Here is a 21,468-nt window from a genome sequence, read left to right on the forward strand (position 1 = left end):
TTGCCCACACCAATATTCCCATATGATTCTATTACTGGAGGTGACTTTCATTTATTTTATTTTATTTTATAATAATTTTTATTCATTATCAACACTATATAAACATAGATAAACATTTCCAAAATATAACTGAAACAAACACAATAAGAAAAAAAATACATCAAATATCTGCTGCATACATATTGAATAATTGTTGAGTACAAATATCAAAAACTATTACATATGCCTTATCACACTACAACATCTTCATTCTTAACATAAAAGTGCACCCCCCACCTCGGGATCATTCTTGAGTCCAAAATCTAATCATTTCTTCTGCTGGTGGTTTCCCACTTCCCTTAGTAAACACGAACACTAGGAACTGTTTCCAGATTCCTTCGAACTCATTTATTTTAGTTACGCCTTTTCTCCACTTAATATTGCATGTCAGTTTATCATTAATGGCTATGTCCCATACTACTTTATACCATTCCTCAATAGAATATTCCCCTTGGATCTTCCAGTTCCTAGCTATCATCAATCGTGCTGCAACCAACAAACTCGATATCAGCTCTATAGTTCCTTTTCCACACTTTATATCTTCAAATAGTGACAGCAATGCTATTTTTGGTGTTTGTTCTATTTTCATTCCCACTATTTCTTCAATTTCTGAAAACACCATCTTCCATAATCTTTGTACATATTTGCATTGCCACCACATATGTAAATACGTTCCTTTTTCCCCACAACCTCTCCAACAATTTGCTGAATGTTGATCACTTATCTTATTCAATCTAACCGGGGTTAGGTACCACCTCCATAAAATTTTAAAATAATTCTCCTTTATTCTTACTGATAAACTTCTCAACACTCTTTGTTTCCATAGTCCCTCCCAGCTCTGTCGCCCTATTTGTATCTTCAAATCTGATTCCCAAATCATTTTCTCTGTATTCTCTCTAAACTCCTTCTCTAACAATATTTTATATATTTCACTCATTAATCCTTTTGAAACTATACTACCTCCTTTTCCTTTCTCCTTACTTACTACTAATTCTTCAAACCTCGTCATCTTTCTGCACATTCTATTATCTTTAATCCACTTTTTATTCCATTGTTCTAATTGACCATATTCTAGCCAAGATAGCTTCTTCTCCTTTAACAAATTTTCCATATCTTCTCTTGTTTTAATATCTCTTACCCAATCCTTTAATTTTATTTTATTTTTCTCTTTTAATATTTTACATAATCTGCCCTTTAGATCCTCTGGGAAATTCTTTAACATTATTATCGGTGCTAAGGGAGAGTTGCTCGGAAGCAGCTTCCCTTTAAATTTACTCCAAATTTCCCATTGAGTCCTCAGGAGTGGATTATCTATACTTCCAACCCAGTTTCTTCCTCCATCTTTAAAAAAAACATTCTCCAGATTCATCTCTACCTTACTTATGATTTTTTCTTCCATCCAATATAAATCTCCTACTCCCATAATTGCTTCTACAACATGTCTTAATCTATTTGCTACGTAGTATAATTTTATGTTTGGGAGACCCATTCCCCCCTTTTTTTGGCTTAGGTACCAATTATTTTTATTCACTCTTGCTCTCTTTTCTCCATTACAATATTTATTAATAATATTTTGCCAACTTTTTATCTCGGTTTCTGATATTTTTATAGGTAGCATCCTAAATACAAAATTAATTTTAGCTAATATCTTCATTTTTATCAAAGCTATTCTCCCAAACCAAGATAAATTTAATCTTTTATATTTTTCCAATTTCTCTAGTACCTCCTTCTTTAACCTCGTTAAATTTTCCCTTTCTAAATTCTCTAGATTTTTTGTAATTTTAATTCCCAAATATTTAATCTCGTTCTTAACTTTCAATTCCATTCCCTTAAATTCCCAATCCTTTTCTTCCTTCTTAGTATAGTTAAACAACATCATCTCTGATTTAGACCAATTTATTTTTAACCCTGTAATTTCCTCAAATTCCCTCAACTGATATTTAATTCTTTCTAATTTTCTTAATGGATTCTTAATGGTCAATAAAGTATCATCCGCAAACATGTTTAGCTTTATTTCCCTTACCTCTCCAATTCCTTCTAATTCTTTATCCTCCCTTAGTGCCTTCGCCAAAACTTCCATAACCATTACAAAAAGGACCGGCGAGAGCGGACATCCTTGTCTTGTTCCTCTGGCTAGTCGTATCTTTTCAGTAAGTCCGTCATTTACCACCACTACCGCCGTATTTTGGGAATATAGCTGTTCTATTACATTTTTAAATTTATTTCCAAATCCCAATTTATCTATAATACTCTTTAGTGCCTGCCAGCTCACACAATCAAAAGCTTTAAAAATATCTAATGCCATAATACCTGCCTTAATATTTGCTTTTTTTATTACATTTATTACATTTAAAACTCTACCCACTAAATTATGCATATGTCTTCCTACCACAAACCCACATTGATCTGCTCCTATATATTCTGCCAAAAATTTATTTAGTCGTTTGGCCATAATAGATGTAAAAATTTTAGCATCCTGATTTATTAAAGAAATAGGTCTATAAGAATCGGGATTAGTCAAATCTTTATCTGGTTTTGGGATCAGAATTATCACTGAATGTTCCCATGATTCAGGTATCTTCTCTCCTGATAATATCCTATTATAAAGTTCCATTAATTTTGGAACTAAACAATCTTTGAAGACCTTATAATATTCTGGACCCAAACCATCTGTTCCTGGTGATTTACCCACTTTTAACTTATCAATAACCTCTTCAACTTCTCTTTGAGTTATTACTGACTCCATTAACTCGTTATATTCTGATTTTATTTCCTTCTTTATAAACCTTCCAATATACTCCTCCACCTTTTCTTGTTGAATTTCTTTACCCTTGTACAATTCCTGATAAAATTCCTGAAAAAATTTTATTTTAGCTTTCATTGCATGACAATAATTCCCTCGGCTATCTTTCAACGTTTCTATCCCATTCCTCCCTTTTTCTTTTTGTGTGAGCTTGGCAAGCAACCTCGAGTTCTTATCACTGTTTTCAAAATATTCCCTTTTCATATACATTAAATTCTTTTGAATCTCTTCTATATTTAAGTTTTCTAATTGTTTCTTCTTAGCTTGTATTTCCACTAATTTATATTTATCTTTACTTCGCCAATATCTTTCCTCCAAGTTTTTAATTTCTATCTCTAACTTTTCCTGTTCTGCACGTTGTTGTCTTTTTAAACTACATGTTTCTCTAATACAGATTCCTCTTGCTACAGCCTTCATGGTGTCCCAAATGACTGACCCAGCTGTTCCTCCTTTTTCATTAATTTCCCATGACTCCGACAGTTCCTTCCGAATTTTATCTACTATTTTATTGTATTTCAATATCTTTGTGTTCAACTTCCATCTATATGCCTCTTTATAATCTTTCTTAACTGTAAATTCTAAACTTAACAAGGCATGATCAGTTACTTTTATTACCCCCATTTCCATTTTACAAATCCTCGTTGCAAAGTCTTTTGAAACAAATATATGATCTGTCCTGGAGTATGTATGATGAACTGGGGAAAAGTATGAGAATCCAGGCCTATTCCCGTTAAGTAAGCGCCACGAATCTAAATAATCATTTTCTTTTACTAATTTATTCAATATAGTCATATTGTTCCTCTTTTCAGCATTAGTGGGATTTGACCTGTCCCTTTTATTATCCATAACCATATTAAAATCCCCAGCTAATATAGCATACCCCTCCTTAAATTCTTCTATTTCTTTAAACAACTTTATAAAAAACTCTCTATGCCTCTCATTTGGGGCATAAACATTAATCAAAGTATAGACCTTTCCCTCAATTTTACCTTTTAACATAAGATATCTACCCTTATCATCCTTTTTTACCTCTTCTAATGTAAACCGACTTTTTTTTGAAATCAAAGTGGCCACTCCATTTTTTTTTGATGTCCCTAATGACTTTTCATAATAGGCTAACCACTTTAATTTTATCATATTCGAATTCTCGGAGCCTTGGTGTGTCTCTTGGATCATTATAATATCTGATCCCTCTTTATTAAGCATTTGTTCTATTCTCTTCCTTTTCACGACTGCCCCTAAACCTTTAACATTGAGTGTTGATACCTTTATCTTTTTATCCATAATCACCCTTTTGAAATCTCTTCCGATCCCTTGTGCTCAGCAGTTCAAACTTGCTTACATAAAAACACAAACTCCATACATAAAACCCCCACCCTCCTACCCCAATCCCTCCTCCCCTACCTTCCCCCCCTCCCCACCCCCCCACTCTAATCTCCCCCCCCCCATATCCCCGTGAGTCTAGTACTCCAGCCATCTACTTTAATGGGGGAGGGGGGAGGCAGTGCTGTGCCTGGCCGGCAGGTTTCTATATTAGCATTTTTATTTGCAATTATCTCCAAACATAATTAACAATTCTCTTACTCTCCAGATGTCCCAGCCTCATTCCCTCCCCCACCCACTCCAGCCCCATCTGCTTCCCCATCCAGACCCAGCCTCTTCAGCAAATCTTTACCTTGATCCAATGAGGTTACTCTGTGTTCCCTCCTCCCATATGTAAATCTTAAAAAAACCGGGTAACCCCATGCATAAGGAATTTTATTCTTCATTAATGTTTCCGTTATTGGTTTAAGACTACGTCTCCAATTTAATGTGCGTTGAGAAAGATCATTGTAAATTTGCACTGGTTTGCCTTTATATTATATCTGATTCTTAAATCTCAATTCTTTCATAATTTGCTCTTTTTTATAATAATTACCAAATTTCACCAAAATGTCTCTTGCCCCTTTGTGGTTTTGCCCCCCCACACGATGGACTCGATCCGGATCCAATCCGTCTATTGATATATCAGGCATCAGCTCCTTGAACCAGTTCACGATGATTTCTCTAAGATCTTCTCCCTGCGACTCCTTTAGCTGCTTTATTCAAAAAGTAGATCTACTAGATTAATCTTCCAAGGCAATCGATCACAGTACCCATTCTTTAAATTGTATATTAGTTGATTTCTCAAAAGCCTCTTATTTCTTCTGGTCCAAATCCGCTTTAGCCTCTATCTTTTTGATCTTATCCGAATTTTCCGCCTTTTTATCCGCTAAATACACAATTGATGTCTAAATTCACTCATATGCTGATCCATTTTTTTAAAATATAACAATGTTATTTTCAGCTATAATGGCCCTAATCTCCATCAACGAGGGAGGGTTACTACCACTTTCTCCTCCTTCAGTCATATTTTTTTCTTTATTTGGTATTGTATCCAAAGGGACTGGGTCTTTATCTTCCTCCTCTTGCTCAACTCCAGGGGCTGTCCTTTCCAGGAGGGAGAGGTATGCCAAATTATGATTTGAAAGTTCCTTTTTTTATGATTTGAAGGTTTCTTATTTTTTTTTCCTTTTTCTTTTTTTGTATATTAAGCTTTGCCCAACTTTTGATCTTTCTTTTAACGTTAGGCATGGGACTCTTCTGGGTAGGGCATAAATCTTAGAGTGTAACTCACTTCCTTAGCAACTTATGCTGGCTTCTCTGTTATATATCAAACACTTTTTCCTTCTTCATGAGGGGGGGGGGAATATCCAGTTCACAACAGCATTCACTAGAGGGGATCAGTTTAATCATTCGCAGCCTCTCAGCTTCCCACATCTCCCTCACCGAATGCCGAATGCAGCTTCTTCCACCTTCTCTCCCCCCCTTCTCACCACGCCAATAAATCCAATCAACAACTTCCACCTTACAAAGCCAGCATTTCAATCGTTCCCATGTGAGATAAGAATGAAAGGTTATAACACAAATCAATGTCCAGCAAGCATAAATTCCTTCTTTTTAAACTGCGTCAGTGTTTGCTCTTTACTTTCGGTTTCGATAGTGTGATGATAAGGGTAGATAGACATTGTATTAAACATCAATCATCTCACCTCCCTTCTTCAAATCTCTCCACTTTTCCAGCTCCTGTGACTTTTATAATCATTTTCTGTCGTTTGCTCAAAGATTTATGCCCATTAGAAGAGAGATAATTGCTTTTTCCGGCAAACGCCGCTTAGAGCCTCAGAAGAAACCCGCCATTGCTCAGGCGGCCAGCTCCGCCCCCCGAGGTGACTTTCATTTATGATTTTATAATGAGTATAATCAACTGGTTCTGACTGTGCTTATAAATATATCTGTAGGAAGTGCAGGATTCGTGGATGGTGGTGGCCTCCTGCTCACTACTTAGGTTTTCATAACCAGAGCCCACATTTTATTGAACAATCTTTGACAGTTTCAAAGGTACTGGAACCAACATGCCAATAATCAACCATTTTAGAACCTATGCCAATATTTTAGATTTTGCCCATATTTGCTCTTTTTCTTGCACCAGTGACTATTGCAGCCTCAAAGCAGTATAAATGTGAATATTCAATGTTTACTTCCAACCCTTGTGACTTTCTTTTTTATACCCCTTCATCTCTATAGGAAACTATTGCTTACTATCTGCCGAAGAGGAAAGTGCTAAAAGAACTGGTCTTACCTTGGGATAGGATTTGTATAGAGGCAGGACGTCTTTCTGCAGAAAGTTCCCCAGAAAGGGCCAGGGAGCAGGCCCAGGGGGCAGCTGGCTTCTCCTTTTGTACATTTTGAATGAGAACAATAAGATGGGGAGCACACAGAAAAGGAGCAGGGCTCCTTCCACAGCCACCTCCATCTTTATCCGTCTCCTTCTTTGGGTTGGAAACCCAGAAAAAGTAGCTTAAGAAACAGCGGGGTGGAGGGGAAACAGTGGGCTGCTGGAGTCCACAAACTTCAGATTGTCCCCAGCATTCTCCAAACCTGCCCAGTTTCTTCCTTTTCAATGTATTTTTGGTCTTCTATTAGCACAAACAAGTTATTTATCAACCTCTGGATACCCAGGTCAACCCAGGATAGAGAGGTTATGGGCAACATGCCCTCAGATGCATCGGAAATGCCATACAAAATATGCAACACAGTTAAGAAGAGCCACACCACAAGTCTATTTGTTTAATTGATTCTTGCTTGCTGCCAGCAGAAAAGTGAGGCATCTGTCCAGCTGCTACTGTAAAGCTTATACTCCAGGCTGGAACAGGTGCTTTCCTGCTGCTCTAAATGCTATGGGAGAGTGGCTTGCCTGAACAACCACCTTGAAGATCCCTGAGAGTGAGGCATGGGCTGGCGGGCTTCCAGGAGAGCCCTCATAGAATCGTAGAATAGCAGAGTTGGAAAGGGGCCTATACTGCCTGCTCAATACAGGAATCCACTGGTTTCCCAAACTCCAGGAACTTTTTTGGCCCTTTTAGGGGCAGTTGTGAGAGGGGAGAAGGTTCTGCAATTTGTGCAAAGTGTGACGGAACTTGTGCAAATTATGCAAATTCGGCTATAATTTGTGGAAATTGCTGAGAATTCGGCACAAATTGCACAACATCCCCAAAATTGTGTAAAGTTCCCAGAAAGTCTTCAAACTGCTCCGACTTGCTGCAGATCAATTCGGGCACCAAGTGGGAACGGAAGCAAACTCCAGGAGCCAAGCCTAGGAAAACCCATCGAATTCCACCCCCAAATGTATTTCTCCAACATCCCTACTACAGTATTTGCTGTCTTCCCAACAACTGCACATAAATGTAAAACAGGCCTATTATTCTCATGGACCAGCACTTCCATCTACTGAAATCTTAACTTTTAAAATCACTCACTTCCCCAGTTTTGGCAGCAAAAAGGCCCATCTATTTGATTTGCATGGCTAAGCTTGCTCAAGCCACTGATCCCTACCATGTGTTGTTTGTAGATTCATATTTTGTAACAGTGATGTTTCTGCAAGATTAGCACTGGCCAATCAGTTCAGATACTGAGTGCTTTAGACGAAGGCTCTTTCACCCTGTGCTTGTGTTACATTGCAATAAATGGTTGGCAGAACATGTCAGGGCATTGCAGAGATAGGAGAACATCTAAAGTCCAAAGGGATAGAGAGGTTATGGGCAGAACATTTGGCCCCAGAATCCCACTTGCCTCTGTGCACTAGCAAATATTTCACATGGAATATTAAGGAATTCCTCTGCTACATGGGTGCAGAAAATCAGGTTCAGGAACCAAATCTGCCCCCCTGAACATCTCCAGGAGGCTACTGTCCTTTCCTCTGACCTCACCCACTAGCCCAAAACCACCAATCATTTGGTGGTTTTGCAGCCTTTGTGCAGTTTTTCCCCATTCTAAAAGGTGGTAATGCCTCTCCTGCCTTAGTTACTGGTAGTAAGAGCTTTAAGCTCAAATATGCTGGTATTTTTGGTTTAGTGGCTAACAGGCTAAATTTGTAAACAAGCTAAATTTGACCCTTCTTTTTTTCTTCCAAAAAAAAAAAAAAAGGTTAAATATTTTCTCCAGTGCCAAATTTCGCAGCAAGGTAAGGGATGGTGGCGGTGGGGGGGGTCACATGCCCACTCCTGATTTAAAGACTTCTAAAAGAATAAATGGTCCAGATAGTTCATCTTCTTCTCTCTATGCAATATTTTAAGAGCCTTTTCTTGGGCCCATATTTCCAAAATAAACTGTCATTTTCTCTTGTTCTTCTGTTATATCCATATAATTGATTATTTATTTATTTATTATATTTATATACCGCCCCATAGCCGAAGCTCTCTGGGCGGTTTACAAAAGTGTATTGGTTATTTCAGTTAATAGCATACATTTCCAGCTGGCAATTTAAATCTTATAATTCATAATTCCTCTTATCAGCTGGCCATTTTTAGAAAATTAAGGAAGACTGCAAAACTGCTGTATTTTGTACTAAAATAACCATGGATATCTATCCATTACTGTCTGATTTCAAGAGCTGGATCTGCAAGCAAAATGGTTGCGATTTTCCTGTTGATCAATGACATATGGTGAGGAGAAGTACAGGGAGAATGGGACCCTGCTAATTTTCCTGGTCCTTTCAGAGACTTTTGATAGGATTACCCATGGCATTCTTCTGGACCATGATCTGGGATGTTAATTGGGGCACTGCATTGCAATGGTTCTGGTCCCATTGTGATGGCAATTTCAAAATATGTTGCTAGGGGCAATTGTTGTGGCCTTTGTGCTGTAATCTTCCAAGACAGCCTATATGAAACCACAAGCGGAGGCATACAATGATGCATGGACATCGTTCGGAAGGGCCCACCTGGGCATGGGCAGATATTCTGAGCTGTGCCCCAGATCTTTAGAGCTGCCCCAATTGCTATCATCTGCCTTAATACAAGCCTGCTTCTTCCCTCTGAGCTCAATAGCCTTGCAGTTACTGGGAGACTTTAAGAAGTTCAGGACTCACTCCCTTAACAGACCAATAGGGAGTGTAGCATGAATGCACCAGCCTTTTAAACTAGAGGGGAGACTGACACCTTGGTTTTTCTCTCCCCTCCCCTCCACCATTTTTATGCTCTTACATGCCTGTCGTTGGGAGACTGTGTAGGGTGGCCATATGGAAAGGAGGACAGGGCTCCTGTGTCTTTAACAGTTGCATAGGAAAAGGAATTTCAGCAGGTGCCATTTGTAGGCATACAGCACCTGGTGAAATTCCCTCTTCATCACAACAGTTAACGCTGCAGGAGCTATACTAGAGTGACCAGATACAAAAGAGGGCAGGATTCCTGCAGCGTTAACTGTTGTGATGAAGAGAGAAATTCACCAGGTGCTGCATGCATACAAATAACACCTGCTGTATTTCCCATTTCAATATAACTGTTAAAGATACAGGAGCCCTGTCCTCCCTTCCATATGGTCACCCTACATATGGGAGGAGGCACTTTGAATCGGACCTGGACTGGCAGCCAATAAAGTTGTAAAAGGACTGGCGTAACATGATCTCGCCAGCCAGTCCCTGTTGGTAACCGTGCTGCCCTGTTTTGTACCAGCTGAAGCTTCCGGACCGTTTTCAAAGGCAGCCCCACATATAACGCATTGCAGTAATCCAAACGAGAGGTTATCAGAGCATGGATAACTGTAGCTAGGCTATCTCTGTCCAGATAAGGGCGTAGTTGGTATATCAACCTAAGCTGATAAAAGGTGCTCTTTGCCACTAAGTTCACCTGTGCCTCAAGTGACAGTTCTGGATCCAAGAGCACCCCCAAACTACAGACCCGATCCTTTAGGGAGAGTGCAACCCCGTCCAGGACAGGGCAAACATCACCTCGCCGGACAGATGAACCACCCACTAACAGTACCAAAGAGATAATTCTCTTTGGTGGGCAAGAGCCCAAGTGTCAAGTGAGGAAATGGCCTAGAACTCTGAGCATGCATTGCTAGAGAGGGAAGGACTTCACAGGGTCCAGGAGCAGTGGGTGCTTGTGACCTCGCTGCCACAGCTCACTCAGTCACCCACCCACTAATGCCATTGGGGCCATGAGAATCCCTAGATGGCTCACTTCCGGGTCTTCAAGCACCCCAAGATGACAACCCCCACTTCCCCTGAGAGCCGCCTGCTTCTCCCTGCTGCTGGTAAATGCTGGGCTCCTGAAAGTGCACAGAGAAGCGGGTGGCAGCAGCATGCTTCTGGGCATGCCCATAATTTTCAGAAGCCAAGTGCTGACTATGAAGTTACATGTCTGTCCATACTGAGTTCATGTGTATTCTTGTTGTAGCTCTATGGTTTCATAAGTATCTCTAGGGTGAGAATGGTGGATTTGCATGTGTGTGCTGATTGGCTGAAAGAGTGGGAAGGGGGGGCAAAGTGTGTGGGTGCTATATAAACTGCGTGCTGTGAGGCAGAGGGATTTGTTGCAAGAGGGTTTAGATCAGAGATAGGGACCTAATGTATGAGGGATCAGAGTTAGGGTTTTAGGATTGAGAACTGAGAGAGAGAAGTCTGTGGTGATTGGATAGTGATTGAGAGAGTGATTTTTGAGTACTATGTGTGAGAGAACCTATAATGATAGATCCATTTAAGAGTTACTTGTTTATTATTCACCAACTTATTCTAATTAATAAAGCTGTCTTTGTTTATAAAAGCCCTTGCCTCCTGCTCGTGACTGGGTAAGGGGCAGGTAATAAAGGGAGAATGTAAGATTAAAGAGGACTGAGTAAGGGTTGGGCCTGAGCCTTAAAGATCCTGGTGGAAGCAAAACAAGTGTGTGAGAGGAAAGGTGATTCCTGCTTGGGGTGAGAAAGGCCTTAGAGGAGGGGAAATCTCATAAGGAAAAAGACAGGAACACCACACTGACATCATCACAATGCAGAGTCTGGTTTTCCCTTTTACCCCCTTTGCCTCCTGTATAGTCATTTTCTACACCAAATTTATTTTTAAGCAATCCTCTGTGCCTGGGACTTCATATCAAGCCTTAAAAGTATTGCTTTCGTCCAGACAAAATGCTCCACTGAACTATCCTATCCGCTACCAGTATGCCACTGTAAATATGCTTATGATCCTGAAAGACATGCTAGAAAGGGAGGGTGATGCCATCCTTTGATGTCTGCCGTCTAAAGGAGCCATCCTAAAACTGCAAAGAACCCGAAAGCAGGATGCAGGTTTTTGTGAGTTTTTTGCTCCATGTAGAGACACTCTCAGCCTCTGACTTAAGAAGCAATATGTCCTTGTTTTTCCCAGTATATCCACATTAGTCTGTTTCAGGTAGCAAAGCCCACAAAGAGTCTGACCTTAAAAGTAACAAATATTCTGGCATATGTTTTTGTGGACATTGTCCACTTTATCAGATGCATTAAGTATTAACTTCAAACTGGCAGATTTATATGCAGACCATGCACGGGGTGGGGGTGGGTGGGTGAATGTATTATCAGAGTGAATTAAAATGCTTGGCTCCCCAACCAGCCTTCAACTACGTCAACACACCTGACATACAATTCTTTTTCAAGTGGTCATTTGCAGCAGTATGTATATCAAGAATCCAGTATCCGAGGCAGTGAGCCTGTGTGCACCAGTTGCTGGGGAACATGGGTGGGTGGGTGCTGTTGCACCCTGTCCTGCTTTGTTGGTCCCTGGTCGACAGCTGGTTGGCCACTGTGTGAACAGAGTGCTGGACTAGATGGACCCTTGGTCTGATCCAGCATGGCTCTTCTTATGTTCTTATGTTCTTAAGAATCTGTGCATATTAGAGACAACACTACTGCCTTCGATGGAACCTCGACAAAGAAACAGATATTTTTGACAACATGCAAGAAGTGCTTTCAGAAGAAATGCACTTTCCGCTCTTGATTATGAGGTGCATTTTAATTAGAGCAAGTGAACAAATGAATGGAAGTTAGGAAATGGCTCAAAGCTCATTTTGTTTGCTATCATACGATTACATATAACACATAAGTATTCATATCTTGGGGGTTCTCCCTCTGTGAAGCTGAGAGGTCTTGAATCAGTGAGTAAGGAATCTCTCAGTATTTCTGTTCTACCTATTAGGCATTTCAGTCACAAGATCACACTGAACGTCTAATGGCTTGTATTGGGGGGTACTGATTCTTGATTCTGTAGGCAATGAACAAAGACATTATATCCATAGTTTTGGCATCTTCATCTAGCTTGAAAGTGAAGTTCTGGAGCAAAGTGCTGAAGAACAGGAAGAGTTCCATCCGGGCCAGTGCTTCCCCTGGGCACGCATGCTTTCCTGGGGGGCGAGACAGAGAAAGAAGACAGAGCTAATCAATCAATCACTATAAACTAGGCATGTGCTCCGCTCCGATTAGAAGTGCAGAAGCAGGAGCGAATTGGCCTGCTCCGCCTTGCCCAGAGGCGGAGTAGAAGCGTACCGCAGACCCCTAGAAGCAAGGCGAAGAGAAGCGCCCATTTTCGGAGCGATCCTCTTTCCACGGTCCGGTCCGATCGCCATCTTGAAACATTTCGCCCATAGGATTGCATTGCGGAAAAGAAAGGGGGATAACTGTGTTGTTTTTGAAGCTATCTTTCTGAAAATTCTTGTGCTTAGAGAGTCGTGGATGGGGGTCATTTTGAGCCTACTCTCACCTCTCTGCGTGGTGCGGTTCGTGTGCTAGAATTTTTTTAAAAACCGGCGGGAAAAATACCTTTTCCGAAGGGCTGAGGGGCAGAGTCAACTCCCGGTCATGATCACATGATCCCAAAGTTGGAGGAGGGGATAGGCAAAACGGGTAACTTGGGATCCTGGGAAACTTCTCTTTCTACTCTGAACAGAGTTTTCCCAGTGTTTTTTTTAAACTTTTTTAAAAACAGTAGCTCCACCAAATGCACAAACACAACCTGAAATCATACTAACAGATAGGAAAACACACAGCAGTGCTACCCACCCTAACTTTGGGGAACAACTGAAAACATGTGGTGCAAGGGGATGAGCTCCCCTAGGGCATGTGGACGTGCCCCCCTCACTCTCCTGTGAGGGTGAGCCCGGAGCAATGACTATCATGAGTTGAAGTGAGCGATTACTTCTTAAAAGACTGGTACCTAGACAGGTACAGTCAAATTGGCAGGATTCCCCCTCCCCGGGCACGTCCAATCCCCTCTTACTGGTAAAAGACAGATATAGCCTTTTTTTTAAAGTTCTTCTTGTTGTTTAGTCAGCAACACTGCTGCTTTTAATTCCACCCCTCCTTTGTTTATTTATTTATTTATTTATTTATTCCATTTTATATGCATTACTGGCTTATCCTTGGCTCACTTCCTTATGCCCCCAGAAATGTCTGCTGCCTGCCTGCCTTCCCTCCCTCCTCCCCTGCCCGCCTCGCAGGGATGTTGTGTGTGTCTGGCTTTGACTCAGGGGAGAAGTCCTTCCTGCACTCAATTAGACTTTTGGAAGTTCCAAATCCATTTTTCAAGTGTGGAAGAAGATTCATAGGTTTATCTCTACTCCCCAATTCATGGCATGTTGGGATTTCCTTTGAAATGGCCCCATTGAGATGTCTGCAGGTTTAAGCCCCGCCAAAAAACAGGGGATCATGGGATTGCCTTGTACCTTGGCATGATTGTGGGTCTAGATGGCATCTGTGAGTGTGCCCACTTCCCTTTTTTTTATCTGTCCAAATGTCAGAGAACAGTCCATGTCTGCAAATGGGGTGCCCGATTTTCATAAATTCCCCAAAAATCAGGGGATGATGGGACTGCCTTGAGTCTTGGTGTGCGTGTGCATCCCTGGATAAGCTTTCAAGGTGGTGAGTTTGAGATTTTTAACATGCAAATTGACGGAGCTATGGAAAGGGGTGTGAATGGGGTGCCCAATTTTCATAAATTCCCCAAAAATCAGGGGATGGTGGGACTGCCTTGAGTCTTGTTGTGCGTGTGCACCCCTGGATAAGCTTTCATGGTGGTGAGTTTGAGATTTTTAGCATGCAAATTGACGGAGCTATGGAAAGGGGTGTGAATGGGGTGCCTGATTTTCATAAATTCCCCCCAAATCAGAGGATGATGGGACTGCCTTGAGTCTTGGTGTGTGTGTGCACCCCTGGATAAGCTTTCATGGTGGTGAGTTTGAGATTTTTAGCATGCAAATTGACGGAGCTATGGAAAGGGGTGTGAATGGGGTGCCCGATTTTCATAAATTCCCCAAAAATCAGGGGATGGTGGGACTGCCTTGAGTCTTGTCGTGCGTGTGCACCCCTGGATAAGCTTTCATGGTGGTGAGTTTGTGATTTTTAACGTGCAAATTGACGGAGCTATGGAAAGGGGTGTGAATGGGGTGCCCGATTTTCATAAATTCCCCCAAAATCAAGGGATGATGGGACTGCCTTGAGTCTTGATGTGCGTGTGCATCCCTGGATAAGATTTCATGGTGGTGAGTTTGAGATTTTTAACGTGCAAATTGACGGAGCTATCGAAAGGGGTGTGAATTGGGTGCCCGATTTTCATAAATTCCCCAAAAATCAGGGGATGATGGGATTGCCTTGAGTCTTGTCGTGCGTGTGTATACCTCCATGAGGTGTCATGGTGCCAAACTTGAGGTTTCTAACTTTAACAGAAAAAAAGTTGTATACTTTTTTAGCTTAATGCAAGCCTATGAGGGGGGAAACGGAGCTCCGATCCGGATCCGGAGCTCCGCAGCGAAGCAGAGCTGACATAGGTGGAGCGGGGGCGGGGCGGAGCGGGCCGATCCGCAAATCATGGATCTGTAAGAGAAGCGGAGCGGGGGGTCCGTGCACACCCCTACTATAAACCTAAATGGTGCCCAAGGCTTCTTCCTCATCCTACAGTAAACATTGGCACTGGGCCTGTTGGTTGTTAAAACAAATGCGGTTACCTGCTGAAAAGGGCATGAAGGCATCTCTCTTCCTGAACTGGCCCTTCTCATCCAAGAAATGGCCTGGGTTAAACTTTTCGGGAGTCTCCCACTGGGTTGGGTCAAAATGCACCGATGTGAGCAATGGAGTGACAGCAGTACCCTTCAGGGAGAGAAGGAGACAGATTACATCTCTCATTTTAACTTTATCACTATCTAAGAAATAGCTTTGAGAAAGATAAACTGAGGAAGCACACTCAGAGGAATGAGCTTCCACTGACTAGGGATGAGTGGCTTTCCCCAGAGCAATTTCTTGATTTTTCCATGAGTTCACTCCACCCTGTGTTCCATTCCTTGCAGTTCAACTGGGGGGATCCCCAAAATTAATTCCTGAACTCCAGCATTAACAGTTTGCTATAGCTTTCAGTTTGTTCAGCTCATTTTTAGTGCATGCTCTTTCCACCCACCAACCACACACACACACATCTTACTGAGCTGTATATTCGTATTGATAAGACATGATGAACAGTAATTTGATGTGATCATAGCAGTAGTGTAGTAGAGCCAGGGCTCCAAGGGACAAAGTGCTGTGACTTTTTTATTAGCAGGGACAATTATGGCCCTTTCAATACCTCCCGGCCTTTCGGGAGGGAGGGGGAGGATCTCGCGATATTCTGATGGATCCTCCCCCTGGATTCACACACAGTGCACGATATCCTGGGAGGAAGGAGGGATTTGGGAGCCCACCTTAATCTGGTTCTGCACCTCTGACCCAGACCCTGAGTACACCAAAGGAAAATAATAAACACAGAGAGAGGCAGAGAGACTGGGGAAATGAGGAATGGGAGGAGACTAGCTAAACATCCCCCAACAGGTTAAAAGGGGGGCTAAAAGAGACTGCCCTTGACCTGAGACCTCTTGTAGCAGCTTCCACAACAGTGTAGACCAGGAGCAAGGAACTACTTTATCCCCATTAGCCAAATTTCCCTGGGGAAGCTCCTAGTGGCCTGCATGCTGATAGTGGGTGGGGCCATGCCCCCAAAGTAGGTGCAGCCAATTCCTGCATGAAAGGCATTGAGCCTTTGGGGAAACACCAGCTCAGTGCCTCACCAGCTCGGCTGCCCCACACCTGCCCCAATCGGGTAGAACACAGGGCAGAAGATGCCCTCACTGAGCCTCTGCCTGCAGGAGCCCCTCCTCCAGGCACTGGCCCAGTCACAGTCAACTTCACCTGTCCTGCACCTTCCCCCACTGAGGAAACGATACATCAAAGTGGTTCAAGAAAGGAAGCTGGGGGACTCTGGCCTTTGGAATGTGGGCTAAGTGCTAGAGTAGAGCTGGAAAGGTGTTAGGAAAGGATCATGAAGACCAAGCCATATCTAGGATTATTCTTAGAACTGAGCTCTAAGGGAACAACAATATGGCTCTCAGTAAAGAAAGGAGACCTCAGGGACGTTCCTGGCTACAGGACTGGGAGGATGCAAAGTTTGTAGTAATTTTAAAACCAGGCAAACCAGGCAACTACACTTATATCATCCAATAGCATTACTAAACCAGGGGCGGATCTGCACGTCGGCCCCAGAGCGCATTTATGCGACTCTAGGGCACCCCAGAAACGATAGTCTGTACTTGCCTGTAAAAAGAAACTAGGAAGAGACGGAGACGCCGCTGCTGCCGCCGCTGCCGCCACCCAGCTCTCCCCGGCTGGCTCCTCGACCGGGATGGAGAGCTCGGCGGAAGAAGGTTGGGTGGACAGCGGAAGAAGCTCTCTACCCCCACCTTCTTCAAAAAGAACTCTCCGAGCCGGCCGGGAAGAGCTGGGTGGCGGCGGCAGCGTCGTCGTCGTCTCCGTCTCTTCCTAGTTTCTTTTTACAGGCAAGTACAGACTATCGTTTCTGGGGTGCCCTAGAGTCGCATAAATGCGCTCTGGGGCCGACGTGCAGATCCGCCCCAAGACACAAAATAGTTCACTGCAGTCCTTGCATCTCAACTGAGCACTATAATAAAAGAATACGTCTCTTCAGATCAAGTGGCATTTGACCTATCTGGTGAGTAGAAAACTGTAGGATTGGACCATATTTCCCACCAAAGTTCTAGATTGACCAATTTAAAGGAACACTGATGGGTTAGCTGTCTGGATGGTGACTTGGCAGCTGGGTATGCATTTGCATGTTTCCATAGTTCCAGGGAAGCATCTCCTTTTAATCTAGTCAATGAAGGAAGCATGTACGAAAGATTCTTGCCCCTCTGCAGTCATCTGGGGCTTTCATCTTGTCTCTGGCAGCCTTCTATACTTGCAGCTCTGTTAGTTCTTCTGGAACAAAATGGATTCTTGGGCCAAAGTGTCAGGGTAATGTCAATAAAATAGAAAGTGCACATGTCCAGAGAGCTAGCATGTCTGAGCTCCTCTGCAACACTAGGGTCATGTATATGATAACAAATCTCTCTATTTCTTTCCATCATCATACCTTAGGGATGGTGTAGCCCCTGAATTCTGTATGATGAGTCATTGCAAGTGGAAGAGCCTCAAGGGTCATTCTTTGGTATCGTTGAGTCTCATGGACGACAGCATTGGTGAAGGGCATTCTCACCCGGTCCTCCATGCCAGGGGTATGGTTACCACTTAACACGTCATCAATCTCCTGTTGAACTTTTGCTGTAATGAAAAACATTCAATAGATGTGCTATACAAATTCATATTTGGCACAGTACTAGTCCTGGACATTCTCAGACCTGAGTAGAAAAGTCAAAATGACTCATACATAATCACACCTCTGAACTTGAGATTCTTTAAAATATAAGGATACAGAGGTGGAAGGTTTAGGCAAGAAAATGTACCCTCCCCTCTGGAATTTGCTTCACTGGCTGGGTCCACACAACACACTAACCCACATTCAGTGGTTGAGTGTGAGTTGTTGATGAACCGTGGGTTATTGTGTTGTCTGAACACAGTGTGTTTCTTGCCGGATAGCTAGTTAACTATGCAGTGTGGCTTGTTAAGCACCCTGAACAATCTAACAACCAACTATTGGTTCTTAAATGGTTTGTAAGCCACACTGCATGGTTAACAAGCCACCCTGTGGAAAACACACTGTGTTCAGACAATAAGATAACTCATGGTACAAGAACAACCCACAGTTCAACAACAATCCACACTCAATCACTGAACCCAGCCCCTACTTCATCTCAATGTTCTCCCTAAAGCATTTCAGTATTTTTTGCTTTGAAAAAGGATGACTGGAGACACTATAGAAGCATATGCAGTTATGAATGGGGGGGGGGGGACATCATTGCACACTCTCAAAACACTGCAACTCAGAGTCTGTATACCTTGAACGTGTGGCAATTTAGCCATTACCAAGAGGCTGTAGAGCAAAGTATTGCTTGTGGATATTGTCCCTGCAACAAAAAGGTCATTCACACACATGACAAGGTCTTCGGAGCCGTAGAAGTCCTTAGGAGAGTTTTGTTCCTGTAAATAAGGCAAAAGGAGAACAGCAATTTCCAATAGAAAGAAAGATACATCTATTAGCAAACGAGACTGCTTTGGAAATATATAGAAAATTTCTTGAATTGTACTGTGTCATGGATTGTTTTTTATGTGCTTGATGACTGGGAAGTTTGGGCTGACATGACTAGCCCACATAACGAAGTGGACTACTAATAGGTAAGATTAGAAATCACAAGTGATGGCAGTGCAAGAATGGATACCTTGATGTTTACACAGATAGTTACCTATTTTAGTGTGGTCCAGGCAGCAATCTCTGATCCATTTATGCCATGGACATTAAAACTAGTCATAGAGGATCCCTAGGTGAAGGATCTTGACTAGGGCTGTGCTCCGCTCTGATCCAGATCAGCGAATCCGGAGCAGAGCGACCCGATCCAGACCCGCTAAATGCAGATCCAGATCAGGTCTAGGGACCTGCGGATTGAGGTGAAGTGGTTCACCTCATTTCGGATCGCTTCGCCTCAGTCTGGAGCTCCGGATGCCATTTTAAGCATCTTTCCCCATTCATTTGTATTGCGCGGAAAAATTCCTATAACTTCCTTATTTTTAAAGATAGAGCCCTGAAAATTTCTGAGCTTAGAGATTGCTCTTTGGGGGGTCATTTGTGTAGATTTTCAGAAAAATCCATTCAGCAGTTGGGTTGCAATTAATTTTTTTTAATGAGTAAGCGGGATGGGGAAATAAACCTTTTTCGGCATTGATAGACAGCTTCATCTCCCAATCGTGCTGATAAGTGATCACCACAGGAAGCATCCTCCAATCCCAATGTTGGAGGGGGGACTAAGCCAGAGACATACAGAGAAACTTTCATTTCTCTGTCTTTGTGGGGTAGGACTTCAGTCAGTGAGGAGTGTATGATCAGGAGATGATCCCATTTCCTTCAAAGTAGCCATACCTAAGGATCTATGTGGAAGCTATCATGGTGCCCAGTTACATGTGTGTATCTTAAAAAATAATGGAGATAACTTCATTTCTGTAAATGGGGGGGTCTTTTAAATGTGATTGAGCAACTCTCAGAAACTTGTGACAATTTTGTAAGGCATTTTGAGGACAAAATGTTATGGGATGGAATTGGCCTTGGTCATCCTGATGGATGACATACTGGGAGAAAGTCATAGGGGGGTGCAACACTGTTGCTCTTACTTGATCTCTTAGCAGCTTTTGATACCATTGATCATGGTATCTTCCTGGACCAACTGTATGAACTGGGACACTGTTTTATAGTGATTCCACTCCTACCTTTAGAACAAATTTCAGAGAATTGCATTAGGAGACTGTATGACAGCCTCCCACCCGGCAGTTGGTGCTGTGGGGGTGCCTCAGTGTGCCATCTTGTCTCCAATGCTATTTAATATCGATATAAAGCTGCTGGGTGTGTTCATTAGGGGATTAGGGATAAGGCATCACCAGTATGCTGATGACACCCAGGTCTGTTTCTCCATTACATCCGGTTCCGGAGAGGCCATGCATGGCCTAGATTGGTTTTTTGAACCCAGTGGTAGGCTGGATGAGGATTAATAAGCACAAACTAAATCCCAATAACATGATGGCCCTGTGGCTGACTATTTCTCAGGCCTAAAAATTAGGGGAATTATCAGCTCTGGATGTGGTTGCACTCCCCCAAAAGAAACAGTCAAGCAGTTTGGGCATGCTTCCAGATTGAAATTATTGTGGACTACCCAGAGAGCTACTAGGCAGAATAAAAATGAAATTATTAATATCATTAATGATGATGGTGATGATGATGATAACAATAACAACAATAATTGGAGGCTCAGGTAAACACTGTTGTTAGGAGTACCTACTACCAGCTTAGGTTGGTATACCAACCACGCCTGTCCCTGAATAGGGATAGCCTTGTTGCTGTGATCCGCACACTGGTAATCTTGAGATTGGATTACTGCAATGCACTCTATCAGGGCTGTCCTTAGAGCTGGTACACCAAATTTTCCTATAAACAATGTTAAGGCAATATTTTGTCAAGGTATTTCAGCCCCAGGGATATTCGAGCCATCGTTGTTGTTGTTTTGCAGCTGTACTCCTGCTACTTCAGTTGATGTGTAAAAAATCCTGTGCAAAGACCTTTCAGCTTGAGCTTAATCTGGACAGCACCACAATGGTTTTCATTTTGTTTTGTTTTAGCAGCAACCACTATAGCCGGAAGACAAACATATGTTGAGAAACAAGGGATAGTCCAGACTAAAGAGAAGCAGCAAGAAACTTACAAGTTTTCCTTTCAATTAGACATATCCTTGATATTTAGGGAATGGTGCAAAAAAACTTCTGGGGCCTCTTACCTTTTCTGCTCTCATTAGGAAGCAGTCAATATAGTCACGGGGGTTCTGAGGATCCAGCGTCTCTCTGTGGGATCTTAACTTCTCACGAATGAAGCCACACAGCTTTTCCGAATTAGCCAAGATTTTCCTATGTTGTCCAGGCAAGCAATCCATTATTGTGGGGATAGTGCTGTATACCTGGAATAGAGATTATGCATTCATCCTTAGATAATGGGAGTTTGATGTTTTAGATCTGCCCACTAAGGTTGCAGCTGAATGCCCTAAAAGGTCACAGAGAAGCTTTCGAACTGACCTCTTTTGGAAAGCTGGGAGGAGCTGGGCAGTTTCTGGTTTGGGGCATCTCAGTGCTGAGAGATGACGATTTTAATGTTCAGGGCATTTAAATGGAGATAGAATGGAATTTGGTAATCAGCATAAAGACTTGACAGACCTTTAAAGAAGGGTGAGATGCATATGAAAAGCATTGCACACTATGTACTGGTGTATATATGATATTTCTAGTACACTCCAAACCAA

At 42.4% G+C, this 21,468-nt stretch overlaps 1 protein-coding gene across 2 annotated transcripts in view; it reads right to left on the bottom strand.

Moving 5' to 3' along the window:
• LOC134394736 (cytochrome P450 2C8-like) overlaps window positions 1-21,468 on the bottom strand; it is a 44,369-nt gene that overhangs the window by 14,295 nt on the left and 8,606 nt on the right. The window contains exons 5-9 of one of the 2 annotated variants that reach the window (XM_063120421.1): window positions 20,953-21,129; window positions 18,475-18,616; window positions 17,613-17,800; window positions 15,166-15,307; window positions 12,169-12,570 (exon numbers count right to left, since the gene is read on the bottom strand). The exons of the other annotated variant lie outside the window; for it this stretch is intronic. Of the exons in view, the coding sequence (XP_062976491.1) occupies window positions 12,383-12,570; window positions 15,166-15,307; window positions 17,613-17,800; window positions 18,475-18,616; window positions 20,953-21,129 (837 nt within the window). The 3' untranslated portion in view covers window positions 12,169-12,382. Of the gene's footprint in view, window positions 1-12,168; window positions 12,571-15,165; window positions 15,308-17,612; window positions 17,801-18,474; window positions 18,617-20,952; window positions 21,130-21,468 lie in introns of those variants that run through there. 2 annotated transcript variants of the gene reach the window in all.

The sequence above is a fragment of the Elgaria multicarinata genome, chromosome 3 (genome assembly GCF_023053635.1).
Source record: "Elgaria multicarinata webbii isolate HBS135686 ecotype San Diego chromosome 3, rElgMul1.1.pri, whole genome shotgun sequence".
In the NCBI taxonomy this organism is placed as follows: Eukaryota; Metazoa; Chordata; class Lepidosauria; order Squamata; family Anguidae; genus Elgaria; species Elgaria multicarinata.